Raw genomic sequence first — 12,013 nt, forward strand, 5'->3', positions numbered from 1 at the left:
TGTTAGTCTCTACGTATTTGTGAATTTTCCAACTTTCCTCTTACAATTGATTTATAGTTTCATATCATTGTGGTCAGAAAAGATGCTTGATGTGATTTCAATCTTCTTAAATTTATAGAGAATTGTTTTGTGGCCAACATGTGATCTGTCCTGGAGAATATTTCATGTGCACCTGAGATGAATATGTATTCTACTGTTTTGGGATGGAATATTCTGTATTTATCAATTAAGTCTGTCTGGTCCAATATGTCATTTAAGGCTGATTTTTCCTTCCTGATTTTCTGTCTGGATTTAAGTGTGGTATTAAAGTCCTCTACTATTATTGTACTGATATTTATTTCTTCCTTTAGGTCTACTAATATTTGCTTTATGTATTTAGATGCTCCTATGTTGGGTGCATAAACATTTACAAACTTTTATATACTTTTGTTGGATTGAGCCCTTTACCATCATGTAATTCTCTTCTTTGTCCTTTATGACAGCCTTTTTTTCTTTTTTTAAGATTTAGTTATTTGAGAGAGAGAGAAAGAGAAAGGAGGAGAAAGCACGTGAGTGGGAGAAGGGGCAAAGGGAGAGAATCTTCAAGAAGATTCACCACTAAGCATAAAGCCTGACACAGAACTTGATCCCATGACCCATGAGATCAAGAACTGAGCTGAAACCAAGAGTCAGATGTTTAACTGAGCCACCCAGGCACCCCATGACAGCCTTTGTTTTAAAGTCTATTTTTTCTGATGTTAATATAGTTACTGCACCTTTCTTTTGGTTTTCATTTTCATGGAACATCTTTCTCCTTCCTTTCACTTTCAGTGTGTGTCCTTACACCTGAAGTAAGTCTCTTATATGCAGCATATAGATGAGTCTTCTTTTTTTATCCATTCAGCCACTCGTTTTTGGTTTGAAGAATTTAATACACTCACAATTATTTTATTTTTTTATTTTTATTGATTGATTGATTGATTGATTGATTGATGCAGTCTCTACATCCAACGTGGGGCTCGAACTCATGACCCTGAGATCAAGAGTCACATATTTCTCCAACTGAGCCAAACAGGCACCCCTCACAGTAATTATTGGTAGGTATGTACTTACTGGCATTTTGATTATCATTTTCTGGCTTTCTTCTCTGCTCCTTTCTTCTTCACTTGCTTTCTTCCCTTGTGGTTTGATGACTTTCTTTAGCATTACACTTAGATTCCTTTCTCATTATCATTTGAGTATCTAGTATAGGTTTTTGCTTTGTGGTTACCATGAGCCTCACATATAACACTTTATGTATAGTCTATTTTAAGTCTATTTTAAGTTGATAGCAACTTAAGTTCAAGTACATTGTAAAACTCTACATTTTTACTCTTCTCTCCACATTTTATGTTTTTATTGTCATATTTCACATCTTTTTGTGTTTCCCTTAACAAATTATTGTAGTTATAGTTACTTTTACTACTTCTGATTTTAGCCTTCATGCTAGCTTTATAAGTGATTAATCCACTACCTGTACTATATATTTATCTTTACCAATGAGATTTATACTTTCATATGTTTTCTTATTATGAATAAATGCTCTTTATTTTCAGTCAAAGAAGTCCCTTGAATATTTCTTGTAAGTCTGGTTTAGTAATGATGAACTCCTTTACTTTTGCTTGTCTGTAAAACTCTTTACCTTTCCTTCAATTCTGAATGATAATTTTGCTGGGTAGAGTTTTCTTGGTTGGAAGTTTTTTCTTTCAATACTTTGAATATATTGTGCCATTCTCTTCTGTCCTGCAAAATTCCTGCTAAAAAGTCTCCAAAATCTTACAGGGGTTCCCCTGTACATAACAAGATAATATTTTTCTCTAGCTGCTTTTAAAATTCTCTAACTTTTGATATTTTAATTGTGATGTGTCTGGGTATGGATCTCTTTGGGTTTACCTTATTTGAAATTTTCTGAACTTCCTGGATCTGGATGTCTGTTTCCCTACATAAGTTAAAGCAGTTTTTGGCATTGTTTCTTCAAATAAATTTTCTGCCCCTTTCTCTCTCTGTTCTTCTGGGATCCCTATAATGTGAATGTTATTCTACTTGACGTTGTGCTGCAAGTCGCTTAAGCTACCTTCCCTTTTAAAAAATCTTTTTTTCTTTTTGTTGCTCTATTTGAGTGAGTCCACAATCCTGTCTTCTAGATATTTGATCTTTTCTTCTGCTTCATCTAATCTGCTATTGAACCCCTTTAATTTCTTGTTTTGTTTTGTTTGTTGTTGTTCTGTTGGTTTTTTGTTTTTTTCTTTAGCTCAGCTACTGTATTCTTCAGCTCTGTGAGTTGGTTTGGTACTCTCTTCTATTTTCTATCTCCTTGAAGTTCTCACTGAGTTCATCCATTCTTCTCCTAAGTTTGGTGAGCATCTTATTGACAATTACTTTTAACTTTTATCAGATAAATTACTTATCTCCATTTTATTATGGTTTTTTCCTGAGGTTTTTATCTTCTTCTTTCATTTAAAACAGATTCCTTTGTTCCTTCATCTTGCTGCTCTTCCTGTGTTTCTTTCCATGTATTAGGCAAAACAGCTACCTCTCCCACTCTTGAAGGAGAGGCCTCATGTAAGAGATAAGCCTTATTGTTCAACCTTGCCCCAGCTCTTGGCTGTCTCTCAAAACTTTGTGATTGTCCAAAAAGCCTGATTTATTCTTGATAGGTCCCAGTTGAAGTGGTGTGCCAAGTCCTGCTAGTGTTCAAAGGGAGAGGTCTCAGTCATCACCTAGCTTCAGACTGATAGGAATGCAGACCTCCAGGAAGCAGATTTTAATATATACAGATACATATATAGTCCTGTCGGATCACAATCATAAATCCTGCTAGCCTCCAGACCAGGTGGTCTGGAGGTGTTCCCTGGGCAAAAGTTGTAAAAATCAGGGCTCCAAATGAGTGTAAAAATTTCTGGGAGGTACCAGCAAGCTTAGTGAGGCTAAGGGAAAGCACAAAGATGGCTTCCCCCAGCAAATGTTCCCTGAGAATACTCTAAATGTGTGGCAAACCTGAGGTCTGCCCTCCAGGCTGAAGCTCCAGGACAAGTAAATAGGCTGTTTTCACGGCAAGACTTGGGGTGTGCTTTACCCTGTTATTTGTGAAGTGCCCTGGGAGTGGTGGCTTTCTAAAACTCTCTCTCTAATTGTTACTATCCCATGGAACCCAGGAACACAAGCCCCCTGGCCACCAGAACCAACATCAAGGAGCATTCCCTGTGTGGACTATGTGCCTATGCCTATGGCTTTAGGTAGGCAGCAGGAGAATGCAGGGCTAGGGCATACCTACTGGTTTTACCAGGCCAGTGAGTGAATGTAAGGACTACACATGCCCACTAGTGCTAGCAAGGTAGAAGAAAAGCACAAAAATGGTTCTTGCTAAGACCTCTCTCACTGGACAACATTCCAAGAGACCATTGCCTTTCCAGCAGAAATTTTAAGATAAGCAAATGAATCTCCTTCACATATAGTCTAGATGGTTTTCAAACTGCTGCTTTCAGCTGGGCGCCAGGGAGAAAGAGTCTGTATGAGAGCCCTTAGAGCAGTATCTCAATATTTTACAGACCTTTGGCTCCCCTGTACATAAACCGCATTGGTTTTCAAAGCCACATGTTTTGGGGGTTCATCATTCTGGTACAGGTCTTAGGGGTTGTGGTGCCTGATGTGGGGTGTGAACCCTTTGCTTCTCAGGGAGAAGCTCCAGGTTTGTGATATCCCTCCCTATTGTGGGTTACTGTGGCAGGAATGTGGTTTTTGTCAAGACTGCGTCTCAGCCTCTCATACCCACCTCAATATGACCCTTTTACTGTTTGTTGGAAAGGAGCTGTTCATCTAGTCTTTAGGTCTTTCTCAGAAGGAACCGTTCCATCTATAGCTATGGATTCAGTGTGTCTGTGGGAGGAGATGAGTTCAGGATCTTCCTATGCTTCCATCTGGAACTGCCACCTCACTTGTGTCTTTTTACTTTTTTAATGTCTCTATTAGACAATTTGAAATTACACATACAGTTCTCATTTATGGTTTTCATTATATTTCTATTGGACACTGCTAGTCTGTAACATAATCCAGAGTACATAAAAACCAGTTGTAAGGCGTTAAGAAGGGAAATGGCAAACTTCCATTGATGTCCTATATCAACTATTTGATTTTTTCTAGGTTCACACTGAATTCACACTGAGGTCTTAAATGTGTGAGCCAATGTTTACTTTCATGCTTGGAATAGATTATACCTTCAGTTCCATTACAGTTATGAGATTCTTTTAAAGGATATAAATCTTTTTGCATTCCCAGTACTCATGAAAAGAAAGCCAGCAATCTAATAATTTCAGAGGATTACTCACTAGAACAAATATTTGGTGTTCAAATGAATTTCACAGTTTGTCCACACTAATAAATGTTCTTTATATTTTGAAGGCTCAGAATGCCAGGTAAAACAAAACAAGGATTTCTGTTTTGTAAAGAAACTTCTATTATGAAATTTATTACCAGAATATTCTGCATAAGTATATTACTATGAGCTTAATTCCTTTGAAAAAAGGCAGAATTGATTGAAGTTGATGTCCACTAATATCATGAGAAATATAAGATACTTGTTTTCTTATGTTATCTGTGACATAGACTCTAATGACCGTGAATGTCATGCAGACTTCATCATTTCACATTGGTAGAGAACTTTTAGATGGTTTGGTTTTCTGAGAACTTGTTAAGAGCCAACTAGAATTTATATTGCAGTAATGGAATTGGCGACTGAGACTGAAAATTTCATTTAAGATAGTTCATTTTAAAATTTGCCTTGGTTAATCAACCAGACCTTTAACACATAATGCCCTCTTTCCTTTTGGTTTTAGAGGATTTAGGCTTGATCTTACCTCCTCCAGGCTTTTTTGAGCCATATTAGTCACTATATTTCTCATATCTGCTGTTCTTCTAGAATGTAAGCACCATAAAGACAAGAATTTGTTGTTAAAGGGATAATTTTTTTTTTTAATGCTGAACGCTGGATTTGTTGAATGAATGAAATTGTTACTGTTCCAGGAATCTTTCAACTCAGCCTGAAGGCATGCACTACACATCTATCCTTTAAAAAAAATAGTAATAACTCCCTTTTACCTTATTTCTTCTAATCTTATGTAATTAATTAAAGTTCTATAATATAAAGAGTTTAACTCAATTTTTTATTTGACTATTGACAACTTTAGATCCTTACCCCTCTTTCCAGTCTACCACACACCTGGGCCTCCAAGATAAGAAAGCCTTAGATCCTTTTGCCTCTGAGAGCAGGAAATTGTCAAACCTCACAGCTTCTAGTTCCTTCAGGAAGCCCCTGTTCCAGTTCTATCCTCTAATCACAGTAAAAACCAAAAATCAACCCCTCCTCCTTTCTATTTGCTCCCCTCCTCATTGGACCCTTATATGAGCTAATCCCCTTCTGGGAATCCTCAATTTGTTGTGACTACTAATAACTGTTGTTGTGTCATCTGCCTTGGCATCCAAAGAAATTCCTCGTGGGCATTCATGTCTGCTTCTAACCAGACATCGAAACAAGTTATGTGGTAAACATCTGAAACTAATATAATGTTGTGTGTCAACTATAACCAAATAAAAATTTTTTAAAAAACAAGTATATTGTATAAAGGCTATGACAAAGACATAAACATAAAGTTGGGTGGATCATAGAAGAGAATAAATAATTATTTTAGAAGTAGCTGGGGAAGCCATCTCCCAAAATACGGTGACAGCAAAAAATAAGTCAATAAACACTTCAGAGAGAAACAACTTACAGGGATGAGTCTCAAAGAGGTATGCACTATTGAGGAGAGAAAGAGTAAGATGTTTAATGTATTTATAATATGAGCCTGAAATCTAAGATGAGTGCAGGGAAAAGAAAACGAGATGATATTTCAATGGCTTTAGAAGGATTGTCCTGGGGGTCACATTGATCCTTGGAGCACAGGAGAGCCAACAATGATGGTAAGAGCCTGAACAGAGGCAGAGAAAAAGGAAATGGAAAGGAAAGGAAAGATTTTCCCAATAATTCTAAGTTGGAATCATCAGGATTCAGTAAACAAGTACATATGGACATGAAAGAAAAAGGAGCCAAAGATTATGCAAAATTTCTAGTATGGGAGACTGATAACTGGTACTCAAGGGACCTTTCACAGAGAGGATATATCTGAGCAACTCCTTAAAGAATTGTCAAAGAAAAATGGGAGAGAATGTATTCTGGCTAAAAGAACATGACTAAGGAATAGAATCAGGAAAGCACAAAATATGTGGATAATGGTAGGTAATACAGGTCTGCTGAAATATGTAATCTAGAGAAAATAGATTAGACAGGTTATTAGATCACACTAAGTAGTGTGCACATTAGATGGACAGTGGGGAACCACTAAAAGGCTCTATATTTTACACAAGCCCATTATCTTGTTTCTATTATTACCTTAATTGTTAAAAAATTCATATTCAAATATAAAACCCAGATGTACTACTCTGTTCATATCAAGTATCTAGTAATTTTATTTTCTGGTTCCTTTTAGATTGCACTGATTCTATAAATTATTAAATTTTGTATTATTTTTTATTTATAGGAAACATCTTTTGCTGTATTTGCCTTAAATCTAATGATTGTTTTTATAATTCCTATCCCCCACAGACGTGTGGCCACCATTTTTTACATGATTAGGGACCTACAAGCACAGTTAACTAGAACTGTACTATGTATCTAATCCAATTTGGAATAATCGCAGTTCTTCCCAAGGGAGTTTAAGGAGACTCTGTCTCTCTGTGACTGGTAATGCAACATTTGTACTCCGAAGTTGTATACAGCATTCTTTCACTGACCACATGGATTGCTTAGCAAAGAAAATTGGTTATTAGAGAAAAAAAATAAGGCAGATGAGCAGAAGTAGACAGAAAAGAAAATAATGTCTGGATTCTCCACAGCCTTAAAATATCTGATTGTAGGTCTTCCTAACACCCAGTTATACCCTTTCCCTTGGTCTCCATGAAGCACTCTTGTATTAATACATTATTTTATTTATTGCTTAAACTATTTCAGGTTGTTTTCTATTACCTCCTACTGCTACGAAAGTATGGAAAAGTTGTTTGCCCCCATAGAAAACAAAGCAATAGTGCTGTCTCTGGAAACTTACTCTGTAAACCATACAACGTAGGATGCAGGGGGATATATTCCTTCATGTGATGCCAGGTTATATTATTAATGACAAAAGACAACAAAAATGTACATGTTTGCTGCAAATAATAACAGATAAAATTGAAAAGTGGTTTCTCCATATATCTTACTCTCCTACTCTCTTGGCCAGGAGTCTCCACTCAACTAAATCTCTAGGATTAGGTTGAAAGGGAGCTTATGACACAACATCCAGCTTTAACAGCTCGAATCCGTGTTCTGGCCGGTGCTGTCACAGAAGCATTACCCTCCAGCACCATCGTCCCTTTACTCACGTCCTTGTACTATGTGTGCACACGTCTACCTCTGCTGAAAACCAAACTTCTAAAGTATCAGCTTTGATTCGTATTTGAACACTTCCCATGATAACCTTGTACTTTTAAAGTAGTAAATAGAAAACTTACTTTGGAGGAAAATCTCATGTTTCTAAAACCATCATGCAAAAGAAAGGATAAAAACAGAGTGAAATAAAGACCCCACTAAACATCAGGGTTGTAAAATAGCACTGTTCTTTACCTGAAACTTTTCAAAGCCTCCCTGTGGAAGTTTCCAAGACAAATATATTGTGTTTTCTTCCTGCCCCAAAATCATCAAATCTGATGGTGGGTCTGGATCTATGGGCAATGAAATAAGGGCAATGAAATAAGACACGGGAATGATATCTTTAAAAAACAATCTGTAAAGAACTCATCAAACTCAACACCCAAAAAACAAAAAATCCAGATAAGAAATGGGCAGAAGACATGAACAGACATTTCTCCAAAGAAGACATACAAATGGCCAACAGACACATGAACAAATGTTCAACATCACTCGGCATCAGGGAAATACAAATCAAAACCACAATTAGATACCACCTCACACTAGGATACGGAGGGTTTTCCAGTCCGATTTAGCACCATGTGATCTTGCGCAAGCTATTTACCGTAAATCTCAGTCTCCCTAACTCTGCAATGGAAGGGAAACAAAGAATTTTCTAGAAAGCCTCTTCCCACAGCAAAATTATATAAACTATGAATTTTAACATTTCTTTTTTATCATAGCAGAATTCAGTATGAAGTTATTATAACTGAGATTTTTAACTTATAATTTTATGCATTGCATAGAGATTGATCTACACCCCCCCCTTAAGTTCACAAACTCCTTTTCCTTTTAAATGTTATATCTGAAAAGGTTCTTGAATCTTATTCTTTAAATTGGTAACATGACTCTGTTTCTAATTTATATCAAAAACTGACATATTGCTTTGCTTTCTTTAAGGGAAATATAACGTTAATATTTTCTTGGAATAATTTCATCTCTAAAATTCAAATTTTGCATGAGATTTTTTTGTCCCTACTTACATACTAAGTTTATTAGAATTCAGCTCAGTGGTAGATTTAAAACTGAGTCACTGATTCACTGTCTTTTTTATTTTTCTGTGATGCATATTCCCTTCTAACTGGAATTAATTTATTATGCTTCCAAATTCCCATATTTTAACTCTATCTTACACATTTATTAATATTCCACCTACCTCCAAATGGAGTTGAGGTGGCTTGCAGAAAAGGGAGGTACAGAAAGATAAAAAATTATTAAGATACAGTAGACGATAAAAGTCAAATAGTACAGTAGAAAAGATGGGGTGACAGGTTGCCAGCCTTGTCTTGGGAAACACAGCCGAAGCAACATCATGAAATATGAAAGTATTATTAAGCCCAGAGTAGAAATGAAGATCTGGAGGTTCAAATGGAATCTGGATTTGTACAAAGTCACAGAAACAAGAATGGGTAGTGTCCTTCCTGTGACAGACATAGTGGCCTTTCTAGTGAAGCACAGTGGTTACAAGGGCAAAATCTGATGTCAAAGTAACCCAACTTCAAATCTTTATTATCTTGTATAAGCTACTAGAATTCTCCAAGCCTCAGTTTCCTCATTTATAAAAAATGTAAAAGTATGCATCTCATTGTGGCCAATAGAATGAAAGCTGTCATTCAGCATTAAGTGATATAAAGCATAGAAAATACTGAGCAAAGTCTTTGACACACAATAAGCACTCAGTTTGATGACAACAATGACAATGACGGTGATGGTGACAGTGATAATGACACAGCTCAGATCAAAGCAGCAAAGAAACTTGCACTGAAAAAAATTTTAAATAAAATTTATAAAAATGAAGCTGTTTCTCATCTATTTCTGATATTTCTTACGATGGCCTTTGTGAGAGGCAGCAGAGTTCATATCAGTATTGGAGTTAGGTAACTGGGTTAAAAATCTCACCTTCCATGACAAGTAATGAACACCACTGAGCCTTAACCTACATTTGAGGTAGCCTGGGTAGATTCAATATGGTGACTTAAGCACATAATACCATGCTGGTGAATCGTAAGTGCTCAAATGTTTTATTGTATTTTCCGGGAATTGATTTGACTGTCGTTCATCTTCCAGTGCTTTCTATTCCTCCACACTGCAAATTCTGAGATTAAACCTCCTTTCACACTGATAAGGCACTGGCACATGAGCACAGGTGCATGTGGCTGGACCCTACAAGTGAAAGGGCTTTTTGGAAACTGCATATGTTCGGGGCAGGCATATGTGGAAGTGATGCTAATAAGGTCGGAAGAGGCAAATTGAACCCAAATAATGCAATTAAAAAGACAGTACCATTTATTTTTTCATACTCCAAGTTTTGTTTTGTGTTTCATAAAATGTTAAATACAGTCAAAATATTAGAAAAAATATTGAGTATTTCATGACAATAATAGCTTGAGGTTTAGAGTAGTTTGCACTTGCCCAAAGAACTTTGTGCTTGGATCTTAGTAACAAGATTTTGTACCTAGGCAGGAATAATTATTCTCATTTTCTAAGTGAAAACTTAATAGTTTTGCCCAAGGTCACATAACTAATAAGTGATAGAGGCAGGAATATAACTCAGGCATTCTCCAAGTAAATGCAGTGCTCCTTTTCTTTAAGCATGCATAAACCACTTCCATTTTCATTCATTTTTAATTAGATATTGGCCTAAACACAACCATTTCCATTATTTTTTACCCACGAAAAGTCAATTAAATATAAATAAACTTACAAGTGCTAACCATGAGGACAGTAGGATGGCTTCTCTTCAGTCCCTTGGTAGTTATAATGCTAATTAAAAAGTCGGTCCCTGAAGAAAGGCTATTAAATCTGAAGGTCCTACACATTAAAAAAAAAAAAATCACATATTAAAATATTTAGCTCAGAAACATTTGGAAGACTCCCGTTTTCTCACATTGTCTACAGAAAAAATTCTATATTTAAGTCTTGTGGTATTTTTACTGCCTATCACAGAAACAATCTGCTATGCTTAAGCACAGTTAATGAGAAATCATAACTTCTTACACAGAGTAATCCATTTAAGTCAAAAAAGTATGTATTATATATACAAGCATGAGATACCCTGAATTGATTTATTATTATTTATTTGCAGAAGGGATTTATTTGTTACTGTACATCTGACTCAGTTATTCTAATCACACTGTAGTCCAAAAAGTTGTCTTACAATTTTCTAATTTCTGCCTGTATTAAGCCACTAATATAGCTTTTCAAAAATAGATATAAAATGTTCATCTCGTGTTCCATGTAACTTGACACAATTTCTTTTCAATATTTTCATACCTTTTTGTGGAAGGCAGGATTTCCTCTTTCATTAAGCTTTTGCTGGATATTGAAATAATGTATCCATCCAGAAGACTTCTAGCTGAAGGCCAGCTAACAGTTATTGCATTGGAGTTTCTACTATGGTTCATAAATTCAACTGCACTTGGGGCTATATCATTAAAACATACACATAAAATAACATTTTCTACCGCACAAAGCACCTGCTCTAAAACAGACTTGAAACACTCCCAAGATTTGTTTTACTTTCAGCAAACTCGGACGGTAAGGAAGACATTCCTTTTATTCTTCCTAGTACATATGAAAAGTTAAAAGTCAAAAAAGAGAAAAAAACCCAGCAAGAATCATTTTAAACTTTAAAATGGAGCCAATATGCATTATTGTGGTACTGTAACCAATAGTTCCCTTGCCTCAAAAATGTCAGGAGAGATTATTTCTTGACCTTGTGCAAGCACTGAAGAGGAGCAGAATATGCCCCCCCCCCCCAAATCTTCCTCTTTGCCATAAGGATTATTTTGAGCTGTTTAAGAAACAGCAGACACAGGAGAAACTCTGAAAACTGAGTAAAAATTACCCTTTGAAAGAGACATTTACATTTATAAGGGAAATCTCCACTCATAAGAGTGTCTCCCTCTATTAGGGAGAGAAGCTTGACTAAATCTTTAGAAACTCTTTTTTTTAAATTATTTTTAAAAAATTTTTCATTATGTTATGTTAGTCACCATACAGTACATCATTAGTTTTTGATGTAGTGTTCCAGGATTCATTGTTTGCGTATAACAGCCAAAGCTCCATGAAATACGTGCCCTCCTTAATACCCATCACCGGCCTAGCCCAATCCCCCACCCCCCTCCCCTTGAAGCCCTCAGTTTGTTTCCCAGAGTCTATAGTCTTTCGTGATTCATTCCCCCTTCTGTTTACCCCCCCTTCATTCTTCCCATCCTTCTCCTACCGATCTCCCTGCTATTTCTTATGTTCCATAAATGAGTGAAACCATATGATAATTGTCTTTCTCTGCTTGACTTATTTCACTTAGCATAATCTCCTCCAGTCCCGTCCATGTTGCTGCAAATGTTGGGTAATCATTGGAGAAGACAGACCTAAATCTGCATAACACCTTACATTTGTTTACTGTGCTTTTTCCGGTAGCCTCCCATAACTGGCTCCCTTACCCCCCTCAACATTTTC

General features: G+C 36.2%; 1 protein-coding gene across 1 annotated transcript in view; it reads right to left on the minus strand.

Moving 5' to 3' along the window:
• Window positions 1-12,013, minus strand: part of PTPRQ (protein tyrosine phosphatase receptor type Q) — a 257,068-nt gene that overhangs the window by 218,708 nt on the left and 26,347 nt on the right. Inside the window, exons 14-16 of the mRNA XM_057316413.1 lie at window positions 10,826-10,976; window positions 10,257-10,363; window positions 7,709-7,806 (exon numbers count right to left, since the gene is read on the minus strand). Coding sequence (XP_057172396.1) covers window positions 7,709-7,806; window positions 10,257-10,363; window positions 10,826-10,976 — 356 coding nt within the window. The remainder of the gene's footprint in view (window positions 1-7,708; window positions 7,807-10,256; window positions 10,364-10,825; window positions 10,977-12,013) is intronic.

Source organism: Ursus arctos, unplaced genomic scaffold (assembly GCF_023065955.2).
Source record: "Ursus arctos isolate Adak ecotype North America unplaced genomic scaffold, UrsArc2.0 scaffold_21, whole genome shotgun sequence".
NCBI classification, from domain to species: Eukaryota; Metazoa; Chordata; class Mammalia; order Carnivora; family Ursidae; genus Ursus; species Ursus arctos.